General features: G+C 35.7%; 1 protein-coding gene across 1 annotated transcript; it reads right to left on the bottom strand.

Annotated features, from left to right (window-relative positions):
• Window positions 1-10,446: 10,446 nt before the first annotated feature.
• LOC145771117 (P-selectin-like) lies at window positions 10,447-18,695 on the bottom strand. Its single transcript, XM_082582857.1, has 14 exons — window positions 18,584-18,695; window positions 17,931-18,016; window positions 17,311-17,406; window positions 16,892-17,006; window positions 16,546-16,653; window positions 15,801-15,938; window positions 15,231-15,354; window positions 14,892-14,995; window positions 13,998-14,189; window positions 13,599-13,784; window positions 13,258-13,369; window positions 12,119-12,270; window positions 11,386-11,549; window positions 10,447-10,673 (listed from the first exon to the last, which is right to left on the bottom strand). Exons 1-14 carry the CDS (start codon window positions 18,636-18,638, stop codon window positions 10,503-10,505), a joined length of 1,803 nt encoding a protein of 600 aa, XP_082438983.1. The 5' UTR covers window positions 18,639-18,695; the 3' UTR covers window positions 10,447-10,502.
• Window positions 18,696-22,835: the final 4,140 nt, after the last annotated feature.

Genomic DNA, 22,835 nt, shown 5'->3' with positions numbered 1-22,835 from the left:
GGGGATCGCTGGCGACTACACGTAGGAGGAGCTGAAATAAAAATGCGGCTGCGGAGTTGACTTTAGTTGTCTGCGTTTTCTGATTTTGTTTGAATAAGCTGAAGATGGAATTGCTACAGCGAAATCGATTCTGACGCTGTGTAATAAATGTATTGACAGGTTGCCAATAGGTTATACACAGACAAATGTAACTATTTCAAGATATGTGATGATTGCAAATTAGCAGTATACCAATTGGAGGAATCTTCTTATTATTTCTTTTTTATGTAGGCTATTCAAGGTATTTTGGGTCTGTGTGATAATCTACATGTAAGCTTATAAGAGTGCTTCAATCATAGGCTACATCAGGGACTACTAATCTTTTCAAGAAGCTTGTCTAATACTTGTTTAAGATGTTGTAAAAGGCTAAACTGCAAAATTGCAGGTTATGAAACGATGTGTAACTTGACGCAGATGATTTTCAGACTTACTTTATTGACTTGGGCGCTTTTCAACTTACGTTTTGGTACGCACCGTGGCGTGCGTCGGTTGTAAAATCCCTGTTTCAACTTGGAATCCCAAACGCATCTTGTGCGTCTTGGACCTATTCTTTTGTAACCTGTTTGACAAAAAAAGAATGATGTTCCAATTTAGGTTATTATAGCCTAAGCCTACAACTTTGAAAAGATTAATTTCTTAAAAGTTGATAATTTTTTGAACGATTGCATCAGTAATGTGGCTGTACTGTAGCCTAATGTAATAATGGAAGCCTGTAGCCTAGTTGTTCCAACCGGAAATGCTCTTTCATTTTTTGCTTTTTAAATAAATTTTCATTTGGTATGAGGAGAGGTTGGACAAAAATATCTCATCATTGTGTCCGATTTGAAACCTTAAATTTGCCAGATTCTAACTCTACACATGCCTATGGAGTTGGATAAAAAAACGCCCGGTTTCAACAGCAGTTTTTCGACACCTAAAAATCTTCTAATTTTGTAGCCTTAGTTTTTGTTGTAGCCTTGCTTGCTTTCAATTCAAGTCTACGGTTAAAGAAAACTCAACATGAGGGAAACTAGTGAGTGTTTTGTTATTGTGCCAACAGCTAGAAAAACTTTTTCTGTATTAACCTCTGTTACAGCGAAACCAGCATGATGTTCCCACTTCGTGCAATCGCTCTGAAAACCTGCAGTATTTTCTTCCAAATCGAGGTGCTGGTAACGGTTGACAAGAAGGGTCTGCAAGCAAAAACCAACTGTCAAAAACTAGTAAAATTTACGCACAAAGAAAGTGCATGAAAGATGCATGGCAACATACATGAATGTGAGCTTTAAAAATCAGGCTCAACAGTGCAAAGAGCTACACAGTTGTTCATGTTATAAGCTTGAGGCACTGCGGTTAGTGTGGATTAAATATCTGGTAAAAATTTGAAGTTAATAGAAGGGAAGATAAACGGTAAAAGAAGTAAAGGCAGACCAAGAATGATTTGGACAACAAACATCACAAAATGGACAAATTTAACTTATGAATGTGCAGTACGCACAGCTCATGGTCGAGAACAATGGCGCATTGTATCCAACCCTCCATACGAGGAAGGAACAAAATGATGATGATGATGAAAAATTTGAAAAAAACACAATATTTTTTTAAAAGTTGTTTCAAAAGTTTGAAGATTTTTGTTTTATTTGTTTGGATCTAGTTTAAATAAATTTTTTCATCGCAACTACTTTGTTGTCGATTATTTTAACATGCTGCAGAAGCACGGCATTCAAATAAAATATCAAAAGCTGACTTACTACTATTACAAGTAAGCACATCTCTATTGCATCCGTCGTAAAAACAGCAACATCTACACACAGAGCTGGGAGCAATGGGGTTGCACTGACTGGGCAGCCAAGCTGCTCGTGGATTCTGCAAAAAGTTTTCTTCATCAACACTATTTACAGATATTTAGTAGAAATATTATTTCGGCCTAATAAAATAAAGTTTTAAGCCTATTCTATAAATGCTGTTCAAAAAAGTGAAATGAAACAAAAATATAATGCTGCTGAGATGATTATTATGGTACCTACAATAATCGAAATTCGTTCAAAGGTTGAATTTGTATGGAGACCGAAACTTAGATGATCCTCTAATCTTAATAATCACTGCAGCCGTTTTATAACTTTCAAGTTGTGATGCGCATTTAGCTTGATCTTATTTTTTAAGAGGAAACGTAGCAATCTGGCAGGAAAAACTTTGCTCAATTATTCCAATATATTTTTAAACAAACTAACCGCCAAACGGCTTCAATCTCAAACGGCATGTGCTTTTTTGCACCAGTTCAAGCCTTCAATGTCTACAGACAGTGATGCGCGATAAATTACAAACTGTTCAATACAGTACGCTTTTCTATTACTCGAACCTCTGGGACCAATGTCACATTGATTACAACACAAAGGTGTCGATACTTTGTAGAACCCCATTGAGAGAGCACCAGAGATTAGCCAACTATTGGTATCTTTATTCTCACAACATGCGCTGTCTGTGCTACTGATAGATTGATCTGTGATAACTAAGGTCAGAGCATTGTGAAGAAAGGAGCGTTCTTTCCGGTTATCAGCACAAAGCTGAGCGCTCACTAGTGGGCTCATGGGTGAAACACGATGCCTATTGCTGTCAATTCTTGCTACAATCGGCTGCCAAGAAACATAAAGTAGAAACACAAGAGCCATTGAGAGGGTAATTTGTGTCTGTTATTAGCGAGAGGCACGGGCCTCTCAAAAGAACACTTTAAAAAATGTAGGCTAGTGCTTTAAAGAAGAGGGAAATTATCGTAAGTCCATCAAGGAGAAGAAAAACACCAGCTCAGTGGCCAAGTGGTTATCGCCTTCAGTAAGTCTGATAGGGTTGGGTTCAGTGGCGTAGCCAAGGGGGGGGGTTTTGGGGGTTACAACCCCCCCCCTTAGGCAGGCGTGTGACGTCACGATATTGAGAATGATGCTTTCAGTCTAAAAAAAAAATTGCCTAATTTTAAACAAAATTGCATTAAAACAGCGAGTTTTGCCAATACCAAACATTCAAACATCTCAGCCAGGAATTAGCAACAAGAAAACACAGAGACTTAGCTTTTTTTTCCGAAAAATGCGAAGAAAACATGATCTTATCCTTTTGCTATGCCACCGGACAGCACCATTTTACAGGAATATTCGTACCCACATTTTTGTTGAAAATGCTCTCAGAATGCACCAAATTCAAAGTAATTTTTCAAAATTTTCTGGGGGAGGCCCCCCGCCGTTGGGTGGTCAAAACCCCCCCCTTTCAAAATTCCTGGCTACGCTACTGGTTGGGTTTGATCCTGGGTCCGTTTACAGCAAGGACGTTTGAAATGGTGCGAATTGTGTTTTTCTGCGTCACGTAGTGTAGATACGTCGGGTAATACTCTCTTTACATTGTAAATAAAATACAAAATTGAAAAAGAGCACTGTCGCTAAAAGACTTCAGTCGTTGCAGTGCGAGAACAAATAAACCACACCATTATTATTATTAGCCTATTAGTATTTATTAAGAAAAATGTAATTTTCCACTAAAAATAAGTTATATTTCAAATAAAAATAAAACTCAATAGATGAAAACACATTATGTCAAAAAATGACTTAAAAAAATATCGGCTACAATGTTTTATAAAAGTTTTCGACTCTCTTGGAAATTTTTTAGACTTATAAAGCTAAAATCATTTGTGGCGAGGATCCAAACGTACTTCCTGGACCCCCCAGCTACTGATTGAGGTAGGCTAATAGTTGTTGATTGTAGCTCCTGATGGCTCAAACAAAAATTACTGCAGGAAAATACAAAAAACAGTCATAATCCTACTTGAATTTGATTGTTGTTGCAAGAGTGACCTTGACTGCATCTCTTCGTGATTTGAATGCCATTGCTCCCTCTTCTGGTCTCCGTTTGACAAGCATTCTGTCATTGCAAGGTAATGATTTTAAATTCTAGTTTGAGACCCGCAAATGATTTACCAAATAATGGATATTCAACAACTTTTTGTTGTCGAAACGATGTGAAACACAATTCTTTACATTGAAGTTTAGTTAGAAACGAAACGAAACAAACTTAGAACAAAAAGTTTGTGTTGAAACGAAATATTTGAAAACATTTTCGTTTCAGACAAGCCTAGCTAAAACAGCTCCAAAGCCAGAGTGCGCGTATCATGTGAAAAACAATTATAGGGCAATGAGCAAAAAACATGAGTTTTTTCAAAATATCGAGCCAAAAAACAGGAGATGTTAAATTATAGAAAGAAGTCAACATAATATTTTCAAGTGGTTTAACGGATGCTTTAATTTTTTTGCACTGTTGCCAGCCTACTTAAAATATAAGATTAGCTTGTAGCCTATTAACTAATTAAAAGACTATTTCGATAACTTGAAGAACTAGAAAAATCTCGTCAAAGTACGTACTTTAAAGTTTACTATCGGAATTACATGCACTTACTATAGCCTATATAGCTTGCCCGTTTCACTTTACCTGGTTGTACAAACAGGTTTGCATTCTTCCTCGTCGTAGGCATTCAAATGTGTTTCTTGCTCCGATGCACGTCCAGCATCGCAGAGCTGTAGAAGAAGATTTAATGAAAAATTAGAAGCGAAATACAACCCAACAAGCAAATCAGATCTATTTTACATCATTTCAACGTCTGCAGACACATTGTCAATGTAGAAAAGGATTGATTTTCTTACTGGGAACTTTGTGCAACACTATGATGACACCTTTGTTCACTAGGTACGTCACAATCACAAACTGTTGAAGCAACGTGAAGCTACCAGCTTTTTTATTTTTGTGGTGGACTAACCAACATTAAAAATCGAACAAAAATATAGAGAAAAATATTTTACCTCCTTCTGTTTCCGCGCACATAAACATAAAGTAAACCTGAACAAAAAGTAACAAAAGCTGCATAATCTTTAAAAATTCGAAGAGCACTGTATTGGACGATTTTTAGTGTAGGATTGTAATTATATACATTGGCAACATGGTCTTTTATATCCAGTCCTGCGGTGCTCAGAAAGAAGGTTAGCCTAATTTCTTTGCATATGTATTGTTATAACTTACTTTATAGTTACATAACATTTTGTTGTCGACAAAAAGTTAATTGCATTGTCAACAAAGAGTAATAGCCGTTAACTCGGAAGTGAAAAGTGCTTTCTTGACAAATGTTGTAAAGAACTGTTAAAATTGTCAACTTTTGACTGACACGTCTGAATTAGTGTTAATTTTGTATCGCAATTGTGACGGTGCCAAGTTTGGTAAAAGATCAAAACAGGAACATTTGAACATCTTGTTTCTAGTCAATTTCGTTTCACCAAAAGTCTGTGCAGCAATTGTAGAAACACTGGCATTTATCCAATCGTGGTAAGAAAAGGAAAATCAAAAACAACTTCTTAAAAAAGCAACATATTTTGAAATTATGCATTGCACTGCTATGCTATTACAATATTACGTATTACGCACTACTTAGTCGAGAAATAAAATAAAAAAACTAAAATCTTAACGAAATGTTTTCAGTGTCACTGTTGTTTCCAAATATATTTTAAAATTACCTATTGAAAACTCATACACTGGCCAGGCCTTGGTTATCCAAATGTGCAAAAACAAGCCTATACTAGCTACCCAAAATATTTTAAGTTGTTCTATATAATTTGTTAAAAGTTAGAGTTCATAAAAGTTAATAATCAAAAAGCAACGTCAACCATGTTTTTTTGTACATTACATCTCTTACTTTTACAAAGATATTCAACTAACATATATTATTTATAAATTGTGTACAAAGGTACAATTCGGGTAGAAGCAAAAACTGCGATAGCTAAGTAAACGCCGAAAGATTACAAACGGTAGTGATGATAGGTTTACTTTAATTGAACATTTGAACATATACAATTATTTTGGATGTTTAAAGTTTGCTTAACTGTATATTGCAAATCAGTGAATATATCCGTTATCCAGATAGTAAAATTTGTTGAACTATCCGGATAAATATACATTTTTGCAAAGGTGAAATTTTTTACTTTTAATCTTGATTGCAGATAGTGTAAATCCTGTAAGCAAAATAATGCAATTTCATTATTGTGTAAACGGTGACATTAGAAATAATTTTTGTTGCGTCAGCGGAAGTAGACTAATTTGTTTTTGTTGCATTATAAAGTCGCCCTAAACATCATACAGCTCTTTAACTGCATTGTCGTTTGCTTTTTGACGTCAAACATACTTGATTAAATGCTAAAACGAAATGTAATCCAAATATTTTCAATTTGAACTTTCGGTACACATCACTGTGACGTCAGACCAGCCATTTGTTTTCAGTTAATGCTGTGATTTCTTTTTCGTTCTTTCAGATCTTTTATCTGGACTGCTTGTTGTTTTGGATTCGCTTTATGGCGATGCAAACTTGGTGTACTGCATCATCCAATGTTTGCACTGTACTACGTAAAAATAAAACATTTGGCAGCTCTAAGCAAAATCTTGAGAGGGTTTAAGCAGAAATCAAATCTTGGCAGCGATGCAACTGGAAATTTGCAGGAAAAGGCTGAAATAAACTTTCTAATTAAAATTGTGATGCAAAAGCATTGTTTTTGACGCAAGTATTTACAATAAAGGATGTATTTTTACGCTTGGCCTACCAGAAAAGGGCGGCCGTTTTTTTCATGTTTGTGTTAACCATTACCCTGCAGTCACAGGAATATAAATCTAGTAATGTTTTCTTTATTTCACCTGAAGTCCTATTTATGTACTTCAGAACTTGCTCGCTAATACCAAACAGCAAACGTTTTATGATGTGAACTTTTCTATGGAGTTACGTGCTGTGAACACTTTTAATGTATTTTTTTTTTATAAAATTATATACACACAAAGTGATAGAGGACCAACAATCATACCGCTTTGACATGTTGATTTTGTTTACATTTATTTGGTGTGAAAAATTAATTTAAAATTTAATTCATATACAAAATCGTCGTGTCACTAAAACCTTTTGATAACAAAAGTGTTTCCATTTAAAAAATACTAAAATTTGTCGTGAGGAATTTTATAAATAGATTACCTTTATTTAAAAGGTCTTGTCTGTTTACTTAAAAAATGTCTACAGTGAATTTCTTTTTATAAAGTAGCTCAGACAAAGTACGTAGCAGGCACATTTACACGACTTTCAATCGTGTTTCTGACACTCCATGGATCACGCCATTACAAGCTATTTGTCAACTCATCATGCATACTGTCAATCACTTGTCTCGCATTACATCGGTAGTTTTTCGAAACTTCATTAATATTTACTGTGACTGACACGATTTGCGCTTTCCTATTAATCAAACTACTTGTATTCATTGCCGCTAGGTTTCGATAAACGAAAAACAGACAGAAGGACCGGAAATTAAATTATATAAATGAGTTCAGTTTTTGACGTGCCTGTGTTTATCATTCTAAGATACAAAATACGGTAAACTCAAAAAACACAAACATTCTTTCGGCGTCATTGAATGCATCTTGTAACGTTTTTCTCAAGATAAATGCGTGTTTTTTTGCATAAAATTAATTAGTTGACATAGCGGAAATGCAGCTGTTTATACTTAGTTATCCATAAGATATACTAGAGCATGGGTCCGCAAATAGTGGGTCGCAACCCAAATTTGTGTCGCGAGACCATCCATTGTGGGTCGCAAAACAGTTTAAACTTACTATCAACATAACTTGTTTGGCTAAAATAAATACAATCATATACTCTGTGATGTGACAAGTTTCATACAATTTTGTAGCCTACAAAAAAATTTATACTTTCAATGGTAGTAGCCTAGTCCCCGCTTATTAATAAAGCGGCTAATAGGTCCACCCGCTTAATAAGTCTAACTTAGTCCATTCCGGAATTACTGAAAGTATAGGAGTGGCAGAGAATCGTCCCTCGCTTTATAAGGCCAAAATCGTCCGGTCCCAATGCGGGCTTAATAAGCGGGGACGACCGTATTGAAATTGATATTAAATTGATATTTTCCGCAAAATTAAATGCTTCTGAAACGTTTGTGTCGCGAAGCTTTAAAATGATTGTTTTTTGGGTTGCGCCAACAAGTGTTTAAGGACACTGTAGTATAGTTGTTGCCATTATTTTTCAATAGTCTGCTATGAAAAAAGCTTTTGAATGTCATTTTATTAGACAAAGCATAACCTACCCTGATGGCAATTTGCTTTTTTACAAATAAACAATAGACTTTAGCCTATGAAAAAAACAGTGTTGTACGTTGACGCCGTCAATTTGACGGCGTCAACTTTTTGTTGACGCTGAGGCTAGCGCCGTCAATTTATTTTTTAGTTGACGGAAGTGATAGCGCCGTCAATTATTTGGCCGATTTTAAGCGTCAAGCGCTGTGCGTCATTTTTTGTTTTCATGGAAAATCTCGCTTCACAATCAGAGTTTCACGATGTATTCTGGCCATCGCGACTCAACCGAATTATCCGTTTTCGCGTTGGTTGGAATGGCTACCTGGAAAATACAAGCGGAAGAAGTTCGCCAAATGGTGATCACTCATATCGTGAGCAGTATCGAGAAGGAGGGATAAAAGAGAGAAAGAGGAAAATCAATGAATGTCATCGCGGAGGTTGAAGATACATTATTTCAAGAGCTCTATACCCTTGAAAACTGCGATGTTGGTGCAGTGGACCTCGTTAAAAGATTTATATATGTTAAACTATCACAGCACGCTTGGAACAGTGATCCCTTTCCGAGTAAACGTTTTCAAGACTTGTTCTTGAAATACAACACACCAATACCATTCAGCGCTACTGTGGAACGCATGTTTTCACTTGGAAAGGACATTATGCGTCCCAAACGCAGCAGATTGTCAGAAAAACGTTTTGAAATGCTTGTGTTTCTACAAGTAAATAACTAATAAGCTAAGCAACTAATTACAATACCGTCTCAAAACATAAAACCTGCTCTTTATTTATAGCCGTTGTTCGCCTAAACTTGGTTGCAATATTTCCGTTTTGTGAGACCCTGGCTAAAATAGCGCTAGAAATTAGCGCTGACGCCGTCAATTTCTTTAAGAGCTTACGCAATACTTTACGCCGTAAAGTTTTTAGGCAATTTGCGCTGACGCTGACGCCGTCAATTTATTTCATTGACGAGTACAACACTGGAAAAAAATCTAACTTTTGTGTCTGGTTGTGTTCTCTCAAGCCTCGGCCCTAAATCAAGCCCACTTGATTTTGTTGTGCTGAATCTGTTCAAGATAGGGTGTTCAACTCTCGGTGTATTATTTGTATTATTGTATTTTTTTTTTTATTTATCACCACGCTTTGGATTTGATATTTTCTGTCTTATTTACATTTTTACATCATGCTGGCTTTGTAAAGGATAGCCATGGCTAGATCTAGTTCTCTATTAACTTACAACGTACTGAGTCTAAAAGACTTCATAATTAAGCCGACTGATAGAAATCAGCTAAACTTTAAGAATATTCTGTTTTTAGAAGATTTTCTTATGCTGAATATCGTTTCTGGTTGTTTCGTGAAAACTGAAAAGCATGAAATATTGCACTGACAACAAAACAAGTGTTTTCGTAACCAAAAGCAAAATATATTTGAAATGTTGAAAACCATCAATAAAAAAGCGATAAAGAGGTGCCACAAGATAGGTAACGTTAAATATAACAACTTTCATGCTGGGTTAAGTTTTTGGTCACACAGGGCATTTAACAGGTGAAAACAAACCGGCAACTACAAACACAAAATAAGTAGCCTACAGGCTTGAATACTGATATAAACATGAGACATAACTACAAGTACTGTATAACTGTAACAATACTGAGGTTTCAATAAAAGGAGAATAAGTTTGAAAAATATATAAATTTGTTTTTACTGAGTAAGAATAAGCTATAGGCTACAGCCAGTAGCGTAGCCAGGAAATTTGAAAGGAGGGGGGGGTTGACAACCCAGCGGCGAGGGGGTCTGGGGAGCCACCCCCAGAAAAATTTGAAAAATAACTTTAAATTTGGTGCATTCTGAGATCATTTTCAACAAAAATGTGGGTATAAATATTCCTGTAAAATGGTGCTGTCCGGTGGCATAGCAAAAGGATAAGATCATGTTTTTTCGGCATTTTTCGGAAATAAAGCTATAAGTCTCTATGTTTTCTTGTTGCTAATTCTTGGCTGAGATGTTTGAATGTTTGGTATTGGCAAAACTCGCTCTTTTAATGCAGTTTTGTTTAAAATTAGGCATTTTTTTAGACTGAAAGCATCATTCTCAAACATGAAGAGACTGAAAGCATCATTTTCAATATCGTGACGTCACTGACATGCCAAAGGGGGGTTGTAACCCCCAACCCCCCCCCCCCCTGGCTACGCCACTGGCTACAGCTAACTGTTAGGTTTTTAGAAGCATAAAATTATACAATTTAACATTCAAAGCGAACAAAAAACTGCACAATTTGTTATATAAAACTTTGCAAAATATCACGAAGCTTGGTGAACAAGTCATCTTGACAAAGGCTAGACATGGTCTCATAAGCATCCTGGGGTGCAAAGGTTTCGCACTAAGTCGTGAAAAAGATTAATGGTGAGGTCTTGAAAACCAGCCCTGGCGATCACAAGGTCATCCGCGTCACTGACAATGTCGTTCAGTTGTTTTATGTCCAAGGTACCTCTTTGTGGAACCACACCAATTGCCAACACCTGCATGTTGAAGACGTTAAAAATAACAAGCAACAAAACCCACCAACACTCACAAAGTAAAATCAGCAAGTTTTGTAAGTTTATAACTTAAACCCTTAAACCGTTGCTTCTATTTAAAATGTCTCTTTTAGCTAACTTCTAACTTTTGTTATCAGTTTGTTTAGGCATGTTGTTATGAAATAGCCTATTGTAGCAAAACGAATTATAAGAAAAAGGGTCAAAATAAAGAAAACGATTAATACAACTACATAGCAGTCTGCGTGTAATTTATTGTAAATAGAAAACCTCATTTTGTTTAGTCGGTCAATAGCCCAATTAATGTTTGGTTTTACGATGTTCGATTGCTCTAATGCTGGACAGAAGGCGTCTTATATGCACCTTGGCCTACTTTATTAATTAGTTGATTGACTTCGGCTTTCGATTTTCTTGCAGATGCAAAGCGTATTCAAACCATTTGCTAGCCAATTGCGTGTAAAATGAAAAAAATGTTATGGCAATGAAGTATGTCAAAGGATGACGATAAAAACTTTTGTTTGACTTGGATACAGGAAAAGTTCAAAAAAATAAATAATTTTGAGCTCCTTTATGAAAAACTTCGCCACCACTGATAGAGAACCGCTGTTGTTAATTATTTTTCTTCAAACCTATGCGACTCTGCTTGCTTTCGACATAGGAGATGTAATGAAATCACTAAAGACTTGCGAATACTTACATGAACGCCATCGTCGTGTAATCGTCTGGAAATATCTGCAACACCATCATTTGATCTTCCGTCAGTGATCACGATTGCATAATCAGGAACATCGAGTCTATTTCCATTTTGAGGCGCAAAAAGTACATTCCTGGCATGACGCAAGGCATTCCCAGTTTTTGTCCCTAAATCAACAAAGTTACGTCTTCAATTTGTAAAAGTTTGCAATGACTTTCCTGCAATTGATGTTTCTATATAGAAATGTTAAAATGACAAGAATTACTTTGGTAGGACTGTCTGCAACAAAATAAACGAAACGACAAAAATCCCAAAACGTTTCTTCTGTAACAAAATTTTAGTTGCTGTCCTGTTGCAAATAAGGATATACAGTAGCTTTGAATAAAAACTTGATTATATTTGATTGATTGAATCTTTATGATCGGATTGGGAAAGCTGCTTGTAGAGCTTAATCCTGGCAGTTTCGCATACTTGTAGAGGATTTGAATCACTGACACAGGCCCGGTCACCGAGATTGACAGAGTGAAGTTGCCGATTGTTGAAGTCTTGTTGCCAGGGAATTATTTCATCCATTAGATGCCGCTGAATGGAGAGCAGTCCTTTGTGCGTTGCTCAAGCGCACATCCCGAGAGTCGAACCAGCCCCGCTTGATTTTGAAGCTTCTTCGATCCAGAAGTCACAAGCTAACGAACTGAGCTATCGGGGCAGACATTTTGATGCATTTAATCAAACCTACCTGATCCATCGTAGGGTATGTTATCAAAAGCACGAAGAAGACCCTCTTTATTCCTTGGGAAATCCCCCAGTAGAATTTGGCTCCTTGTGTCTATCTTGTTATTAAATCTGAAGGCACCAATCCTTGCAGCATCTTCTCCGATTTCGAAAGTGCTAGCAAGAAAAGAATATGTTTACAGGTTGTCTTATTTCAACAACTAAACGTAAAATAACGAAAAACTCCACTGAGTCACATGAAAGACATTATAGGCAGGAATTGATTTTTAAAAGCATATAAACTAGTTGCATGATTTTTAGAAAGCAAATCGATTTTGGAATATCAAAATTTATTCAAAGGTGCATCCTTACAAGAAAATCACATCAATGTTGCAGTGAGGAATTAAAGTCAAGTAATGAACAATTTAAGTTTATTGGACTATTTGTAACATTGTATTCACTGTTGTCAAACAGAAAAATATAAAGTGATGTTTTGAGAAAGTTGATATACACTACCCAGAGGTGGGCATCTGCTACTTTAAAAGTAGCCCGCTATCGCCACTCGAGCCAAAGTAGCGGCGCTACTGCTACTTCTCCCGATACTTTTGTCACTGACATAGGAAGCACTTTGTGACGTCAAAATGACTTTGAAAACGAATGACATCATTTGTTTACACTGCCATTTTAACGTCGTTATAGAAAACACGATCTAGGTGAAATTAATTGTTGTGCATCTTTCAAAAACACGAGCATTTCAAAATGCGAGTCGTTGAGTCCTGCCCGATGTGATGAGTCCTGCCCAGAAAAACCTCTCCACTGCAAGGGGGGTGTTGTATTTAATAAAGAGACGTTGTAAATCTGCACTAGGAAAGCTCAAAGACTTGCTTCTGTCTGAAAAAAAGCCTGAAAAATGGCTTGTAGGGCGCTACTGCCCGTCTCTGAATCTTTGATACTAATGTATCATCGACTTTCACATTTTATTGTTATGAAGATTCATTCACAGATACTTTGTTCAAACTACAAGGATTCAACGTCTGTAGAAATTGAATAAATGAAAAAAAAGCACGAGTTTTGCTATAGCTGAGCGAGGTCATTAAAAAAATAAATCAAACAAATTTATAAAGCAACCTTTTTCTTACTACAACGTAATACAAAACTTCTTACTCGATTAATTCCCTAACAAAGCGTTTGATTGTTCTCCAATTAAATCTTCCTATTGATGACGAGGAGTCTATGATGACGACCAAATCAAGGACAGTAAAAGGTGGACACACTCCTGTGGATGTGAAGACAAGCAAAGTAAACATCTATTTTACATCAAAATACATAGATTGGCTGAAGAAGAGTTTCATCCCATTCACCACATTATTATAATTTTAAGTTACCAGTGTTTCATAAATATTTAAATTGCAAATGATTTTTTTAATGTGGAAGAGTTCTACTTTAAAATCGTTTTGTAACAAAGATATTAAAAAGCATTGCATTCATGCTTTCTTGTGTCTTACTTGAACAACATGGTTTAGGAAAGCTCCAAGTGGAATCGTTCAGGCAGATGTTGCTGGTGATTCCAGCTGGACTCAAGTTAAAATCTTCTGTTGTGCATTCAAATGAGCAAACCGAATCCAATTCATTTTCATTCGTGCAAGTCAATCTGCCATTCCGAAGAGACCCTTGGCTCTCGCATGTGATTTCTGTAGAAAACAAATTATGATGTAGGCTGCAGTAGTGATAAAGAAAACATTGCAAAAAGATTGCATCAATTGCAGCATTAACAAAAAATGTAGTCCTAAGAGTTGCTTGAACCCTATGAAAAATTAAGTTTATAAATAGACAGTAAGTGTTGTAGTCTATGTTTTATCACAATATATTTTTTAATCAGATTTTTTGTGTAATCTTTTGCTTACTTTCACATTTTGGAGGTTTCTGGTCCCAAACCGTTCTTTGACGTCTTTTTTCAACACACGTGTTGTACAAGGGTCCTACCCTTCTGTATCTAGACTCACAAGAAAACTCACAAACGGAGTTCAGGAAGTTTTCGTCAGTACATACATAGTTTCCGTTTTTTATTGGCGGAGGTAAGCTTTGGCACTTTATACCTGGATAAAACCTCAGAATTAAAACGCAGCTTGCTGGAATAAAATGTTAGCATTGATGCACTGAGGCTTGGCGCCTGGTAGTTGTAATGTTTATTATTCTGTGTGACCTACTAGTTACAAAAGTTATTCTTTAAAGGTGTAATATTTCCATATGAGCACCACCCCTGAACATGACCAACAAATTAATTTAATCGAAACGTTAGATACTGGTTTGTGTTGAAATGGTTACAGCTAACCTTATGCAGCAAGATCTATGAAGAAAATTAGTTAAGCAATGGCGGGTGAAAAATTTATTTTCAGACATAGGCCTAGTTCTACTGATGAAATATTGCACTTCCAACAAACATTCGGAAACTATTTTTGTATGGTAGGCCTATAAATTCTTTGCGATAAGATTGCTTCCGTGGCAAAAAATAATTACAGTTGCCAACAAGTTTGGTCTTGTTCTGAAAGAGTGATCTTCCTGGGGTTAGCACTACCTGGCTACTCACTATAGAACAGCGAGCATTGCGTTTTGCTAACCATACCGGTTTAGCTTTTAAGCTACCCATCAAGACTCTTCCAATCAACAAATGTTTCTCGGCAGTCGATCGTAGCAAGAATTTGCGCTCATCAGTGTGCCATTGTACTAATTCATGACACAGAGTTTTCGATCGTTGCTTTTGCCAGTCAAGTGCATTCTTACAATTGAAGTTAACTTACGCTCGCATCTAGGAACTTCTTTTGACCAAATACCAGCTTTTGAAAAGTGGACACAAACAGAGGATCTTGCTCCCACAACTTTATATCCGGGAATGCAACTGAAACTATGACGTAAACATAAATGCATGAGGTTTTACTAATTTTGTTTGCTCTGCTAATTTGTACTTAGGCTGCTAAAAAAATTGATTCTCTCTGGCCTTGAACATATCTTTTAATAAATTTCTTCAACTGCTGTATTTGTGATATATTGCCTATAAAAATGTAAAAAATCATATTACTGTACATTGGGAAATCGATAAATTTGATCAAAAATAAATAGTTTAAAAGAGAAAACCTTACGTGCACTTGCTGTCTTCATTAAATCCGAATGTACACGATAGGCTACCGTTGTCTGGGGGTAGAAGATCAGGACAAGTTACCGCGATACAAGCGGGTGGAATCCCATCCCAATTGCCTTTGCGGCCTGAAAGCAATGCAAATACAAAGTTACACTACAGTTACACTACAAAGTTACACTACTGAAAAATGGAGATTATTAAAATTATATAATCTTTTTACTGGAAGGATTTCGCCTTTCTGATTAAACTCTAGAACATCAGTAACGTCCAATAGACGTGGAAAGATGTGGAAAATCTTAATTGAATGCAATCCATATTTATTGTTACCAATGCATTGTTTTTGGGTAAATATAGCTCATCCCAGTCACTTAATCAGGCTCTTTTTAAATTGATTAAACATTCAGACGATACACAGGCGTGGAATAGAATTAAAAACAGCTTATTTGCTGGATGGATAAAAGGCCAAAAATAGGAAATTAAAAAAAAAACAAAAAAAGCAGCTATTTTGCGTGTATATGGACATCGATCCTTGTTTTCGATGATACTCAGCGACCCGGCATAGAAGCCTTACCACATCTTATAGTGTCTGTTCCAACCAATACGTGAAAGTCATCGCATGCGTATTTGCACACGCTTCCCACTTTAACTCCATCTGAGCAGCTCACACTTCCGTGTCTTGGGGATCGCTGGCGACCACATGTAGGAGGAGCTGAAATAAAAAGCGTGATTGGTTTTGTTGTAATGTTTGGTAGAATAATGTGCAATGTCGCAAATGCAGAATGATAAACTTGAATATACAAATAGTAATCAAATAAATATTTAAAAAAATATTACAAAGTTCTTTGATGAGCATTAACTTGATAAAAGTATAACTTCCAAGCTGTTTGATTGAAAATAGATTTGAGTTGAAAAACAACTTGATTAGTGAAGAATTGTCAATGATGAATACTTACGTTTAAATACACATCTTGGACTTTTTCTGGTAAAAAATCCGACATTTCGTTCAGAATCTAAAACGCATCGGCTTCGTCTTGCGCCAACCAATCTGTAGCCTGTTGCATCAGTAAAAGTACAGAAAAAAATCATTGCATTGTTAACAAGCCTAATTCCTGTAGTTACTAGCTTACAAAAAGTCTTTTGCTTAGGATAATGAACAAATACAAAATGAGCGGAAATGTTTTCGTATTGAATTCATATATTTTAAGGGAAATTTTGATAACGCTATGCAATCAAGTTAAGAAATTATTATCAAATAAAATAGTATTATTTATATAAGTTTCAAATCCTCAATGGAAACTATGGTATCGGTAAGCTACCTTTGTTGCAACGAAATAGACAGTTTGCACCAATTTCTTCGGCATTTCCAGAGAAACGACAGAACTTCCTTCCGAATTTAGGAGTCCCCATGGGTGGACAGCTTGGCTCTACAATGGTTTTATCAAGTTAAATCATTGTTTATTTCACCAAAAATACCAAAAGAAAAGTGTAGCATAACTTTCATATGCTGCAATATTTATTTTCGTAATTACAGCATAGCCTACCTGCTGTTGTTTTTTCTTTGTTCTATGCAAAACGTTTTTGTAATAGAGATAAACAATCAACGTTCCGTACAATTGCGAATCATTCACTAAAAAGTATTAAAATATGCTACTTGTTGCTTACTACTGCTACAAGAGAGCTTTTCTTTGTTGCAACCATCGTAGCCACAACAGCATCTGCACACGGAGTTCGAAGCAAAAGCATTGCATTGCGTAGGCAGCCAAGCATGTCGTGGATTCTGCGTGTAAAAAGAGTTTATTTCACAATGCCAAAGTTTCTACGCTTTTCAATATTTTTTGTTGTGATCCCTTTTCAATTTATAAAAAAAATATTCTCACGATTTTTTAAGGTTGTGTGTCGTTTACAGTTTTAATTGTTTGCACTTGACTTTTGTGACAAAGATATTGTCCGTGGTATCCTATAAGATCCAAATCCATTTGCAGTCTTGAAAGTTTTTTATGAAAGTTTTGTATATCTGACTGAAACAGTCCATGTCATAAAATAAATTAGAAATAAACACTTTTTCACAGAATTAATCATACTTGGATTCGGTTGTTAGTGCAAGATTCTTCTTGGGCGCATCTCTTTGTAATTTGGAAACCAGTGACTTCTCTTCTTATTTCGTTTTGGCATGCTTTCTAAACACAAATGAATAAATATAGTAAGGTTAGGTTTTTGATAATGCATGACAGCGACAATATAAATCGATTCGTTGGCATTTATTGCTCAATAAATTTAAAGTTTTATTCTTGTTAAAATTGCTGTTATCATTTTTATTCAAATGTTAAGGTTTCGGTAGGGAATTTGTCTTGTTCTACCATAGGCATACGAAGCCGAATAACGTAATCAGATTTAACCTATTTACGTTTACTTTTAACGTTTACAGAAAACAAAAATAAATTGAAACAAATTTCACTTCAAACGTTTTCGACATCACATGATGTCCTCTTCAGGAATAGCATACAGCAATTTATCAACATTATTCGAACGTCTCCTTAAGATAAATAAACTTATAGATTTTTTTTATTTATCTTATGAATGCTCTTAACAAACTTTAAACAAAGTACTAGCATGGAAAAATGCCTCATCGTCATCGCTTTGGGTTGATGTGTGACAAAATAACATAAAATTCAGACAAATGCGAAAGAATATTTATAGCAACCTCGTTTTTCATGCACGCTTGCAGTTTCCCGTTGTGCAAACAGTCGAAGCTGTTCTTTGCATTGATGCAAGTCCAACACTGTAAGCCTGAAATGAGATTAATAAAGTTTTCTGAAACAGAATTTTTACCTTACGATTGCAGACTATAATCCATTACACATAAGTCGCACGCAAGTTAATAAAGTCATGCACAGAATGCATTTTTATAATTATTAAATTAAAAATGTCACAACTGACTTTAAAAACTTGTTTATGCTTAAAAATTTCCATTCAAATTAAGATTTTGGTCGTAATGGAAAATCTAAACTGTTAAGTATGTTTAATTTTGAAATTCATATAACCAAGATGCAAAATCACTATTACGAGCTTTTTTCAGTGAAATTGTCAAACCGATTTGAGAGTTACAAGCCTGGTTTGCGGAAAGACACGAGATTATGCTTCTGTCAGAAGACAGGCCAGGCTGCTGTGTCCATTAACTTTCACAAAATCATGTTTTGGAAAAAAAGTTACCAACGCAAATCCCACGCTCTTTATCATAATTCTTAATCACTCTGCTTATTTTATTAGATTAATGTTTGTTAATAATTGATTATTCTAATCTAAAAGAAAATCGTCTTGGACGTTTAAATTAAATATTAATTTTGATTTACTCACTTTGAATCGCTTTCCACTCTTGAAAGAAAAATAAAACAATCAAGATTATCTTCATTTTGCTAATGCAATTTTTGTAGAGACAGTTTGTTAAATACAATATAGCACTACCCTTGAGAACTGTGTAGAAGACTGAACTGTCAGTCTTTATATATTCTTGTCGTGTTAATTAAAAACTTATTATCCCACGGTTTTCGAAAGTTTTATAATGAATCTCATTATTGCAAACATGGAGACTTTTCAAATTACCTTTCCGGTTCAGCACGAAGAGTGAAGTGACGCATTTATTCAAATACGTTATCAATATTATGCCACAGTGCGTCTTCTGCATTTCGCTTTGTTTTGTTTTACGCAAAGATAAAAGACTTGTTGTTTGTTGTATTGACGTCACAGTGACGTCAAACCGACACGGGCTCTTCATAAACTGCTGCATCATAGAATCACATTAATGACAAGCGATAACTGAAATTCAAAATTTGGAGTTTTGAAAATCTTTTTTGTGCCATAACTGCGAAAAGGATTTGGCACGCGTATCATTGTACGCACATTCGAAATGCTGTTTGCATAATTAGGAAATTGCAAGCCCTTGTAGCATTGTAGACTACGACAATTTACAATGTGGTTGACAAATGATGATTAATATCTGAATGGGAAAATATCTTCCAAATAAGTAAATCCCAGAACTTTTTCACACTGGTTGCTGATGTCTTAACATTTTTGTCACTGTTGGGCTACTTTATATCGCCATGCTTAATGCTTTTAGTCAAACAAAAAAGAAACTCAAGCTAGGAGCTGAGTTACCGATGACTTTAAACGGTAGCTGACCCTGTGGTCGGGTGGTGACAGTGCATGCGCAGTGCTCGATGGACGCCTGTTCGACACCTCTCCAGAGCAAGCGGTTGTGTTTCGTAATGACACTTCACAGCATGACATATAGAGTAACCACACATATTTAATGGTAACTATTGTGACTGATATCTACTGTAAAGATTTTTTCTCTGCTTTCAGATTTTGCCGTTGTGCTTCGAGGCTGTTGAGAATCTAACATGGCCCGGATACCAACGACATTTCCTCATCCGCAAAACAAGACACCGTTAAAGAGATATGCTGGGCTTTCTTTAATTTCTCAGGCCTTTCGGCTCTTTCGTGAACGTTACTGGTTGCATTTTTAATTTGCAACCTACTTGTGGATATAGACACAAAATAGAAAATGATTATTTGTTTCTACCACAAAGAAAACAAGTATTCGAAAAAAAGTTGAAAGTTTTTATTTTCTGGAACTTATTTACTTTACAAACATTTCTCATTTTGTATCTATGCAATTGACATATAGTACACATTTTCAAACTTTTTCCGTGTTTTTGCTGCTACAACGTGTTTGATTTTGCATTGAGGCAACAACAAAACTGAGTTTATTCTTTTCGTTTGGCATGGCGTAGGTCAATGACGGCAACTTCAGTCAAAACCAAAGTTGCCTTACTAGGGCAAAACCCAGTCGGACAGAAAATCTATAGTTAATTAGATAAGGTGCATGAGCAATGAACATGTAGAACTATTTTCACAGCTTCTACAGAAGCTTATGTTACTTATACTTGAAGTGGGTTCATCATATTATGTAACTGTTATAAAATAATAATGTTTAAATTGGCCTCAACACTCAGCAACGATTCTCAAAGTGTTTTCCATTAAATTAACTGCAATAGGGTGAGGAAAGTCATGCGTTATGACTGTTTGAAACAATTATATTTCAAAATATTTTTTTGATTACAATGCAAAGTTTCTTTCTTTTAATTTGGTTCGAATTATTTCTTGTAAAGAAGTTCATTTCACTTTGAAACGCTTTTCATGGAGCAAAAATTTTTCGTACTTTCATTTTGTCCAAAAATTTAGTTTCAACTTGGCTGGTTTGACTCATACCTGTAGACCTGGCCTACCACGATTCTGGTTCACTAAAGAAAGAAATAGTAGCCCAGCCGAATGTTTGCCTATATTTGGCACGTGCAGATTATATCCGGGCAGTAAGTGAAGCTGTTGACACTGATAAAGATGTTATCAATGATTTGTAGAGATAATTAGGTAGTCGTAATTGCACAGACAGACAAAATGCAAAACGCTTCATTTGTTGGTTGTGATCGTGTTTCAATGATCAGCCAACTGCTTTTAATAGCTTATTTCCGATTGCATTGCTTAATCACACCTCTCCAATTAATAGCTAGTAAACCTGTTTGAAAGAAAACTATCTTGAAAATTTTTCTTCGACAACTAAAAGTCTAATAGCCTACTTATACCTTTATATCGATTATTGTAAATTAATTGCAGACAGCTTGTATCAGTGTATTATTAATATCATAAGTTTATTGTAGACAAACACTACAAAATTTAACAAAACTAAATGGTTCGGCTGTTCGATAAAAAAATAGTTCAAAAGGTTTGTTTCGTATTGACAGAACATACGAGGCCCGAAACAAAAAGTACCCCCTGACCCCCCTCCTCCTTTTAACGCTACTGTTCATGTGCATGGCTTGCCATAAATAACGTGGTGTAGATGTGACTTTGCCACGTTGGCATTGATCAATGATCATGGTATTAAAGCTGCAAAACTATTCCGTTGTAAGGTTGAAGCTGGCATACCACAACAATTACGCTAGCAACACATAACATAACGTTGTCAGGTTGTATTTACGGGACGTTTTGCTGGTGTTTCTTTTGCTGTTCCTATCTGTTCCTGCTGCTTTTGTTTCCGTAATACAAAAAAGAAAACAAAAACGAAATGTTTGCTCACATGCCGCCACAAAGTTGAACAGGAACATTTTGTAAGTGACATTGTCACATTGCTGCTGCGATGAAATGAGTGTTGGATTCAGGAACTGGGAATCAACTTGTGCAAAAAACAAACAAATCACTTAACAATATTTAAAAGAATGAATTTTAACTATTCAATGCTATAGTATTGTAGATCATAGCGTTCGTCTGCAATATTTGTACAACAATGACAAAAAGAACCAAAATTTTCTCGGCAGCCAAACGTAAAGGAATTCTAGAGAAACGAAATGTTTGCTGTTATATAATGAGTGCTCATTGTACTGACAGCAGCTATGAATATCGTTCTTATATAAAAAGAAACACTCTGATTTCAACAGGAATTAAGTTGTTTTCTGAATTTCTGAATAAGTTTTTCGAAAATATTGAATATCCAAACTGAGCCTTAATTTTAGATCTCGTGAAAAGTAATTCAAATCTTTAGCTTTTAATTGCAAATGTGTATGCATTTGTATGCGCGTCGTGTTAAATTTTATGAGATCATTTAAACATGGGTTCGATTCCATAACTATCTCATCATTTTTTGTAAAGTTATCTTATTCCGTGAGAAAATTTACTCTCTTGTTGCTTTTTATACTTTAAGGTTATGATTTCCGGATGTTTCCGGATGGTGAGAGATTTATTCAGTCGCCATCGCCTTTTCAAGTAGATTGCGCATCAACATGGGTTATCTGCTTCCATGAGTCATGGTTTTGAATCAGCTAGTCCAGTGTCACCAAGTTGAGTTTGGGTGTTGTCTTGGCTCCGTTTTGGTTATATACCACGTTTTAGCTTTCCGCTTCACCTACCACTCGATCGCCCTCCAACGGTGGTTTGAAATGGTTTTACTTATATTTCTTTGTTAAATTTTGATATAAAAAAATCATACAAGTTGATCAAAATCCATGCACATTGATGGAAACTTTACTTACTCAAATTAGAATTTCCTCTGGAATGGAAAAATATAACTCATGTGAATGTCTATTTGCAATGAACTGTAGGGCTACAAAGTTAAGTTAGTTAAGATTATAGCTTAACTGAAAATGATCTAGCTGCTAGCTGATCGAAATCGATTTTTAGCTGTTTAAGATTGAACTGACCCGTGTGAAAATAAATTCGTTTGTATTACAAGATGTGTAACTGAGTCGTTCATTTCAAGCATTGTTGTGGGTTTGACACCTGTCAGAAGATATTTAATCTTCTTGATTATCTTGTTTAGAGTTGACTTTTATGAACAACTTTACTTTCGAGCGGTTGCCTGTTTTGTAGGTACTATTATTGTTTTTTTTCAGGTGCATAGCCGAGTGGTGAGAGCCATGGAACGGCAATCGATGGGGCGCCGGTTCGACACCGCTCAAGAGCATGCGGCTGTGTCTTTGGCAGGACACTTAAAGGCATGCCTGAAGATGGTCACGAAGATTGGCTTCCTTGCCTTCCCTCCACTTAAACTAAATCT

Source organism: Aplidium turbinatum, chromosome 5 (assembly GCF_918807975.1).
Source record: "Aplidium turbinatum chromosome 5, kaAplTurb1.1, whole genome shotgun sequence".
NCBI lineage: Eukaryota > Metazoa > Chordata > Ascidiacea > Aplousobranchia > Polyclinidae > Aplidium > Aplidium turbinatum.
The sequence above is the reverse complement of the archived record's forward strand: the minus strand, read 5'-3'. Positions and strand labels throughout refer to the sequence as shown.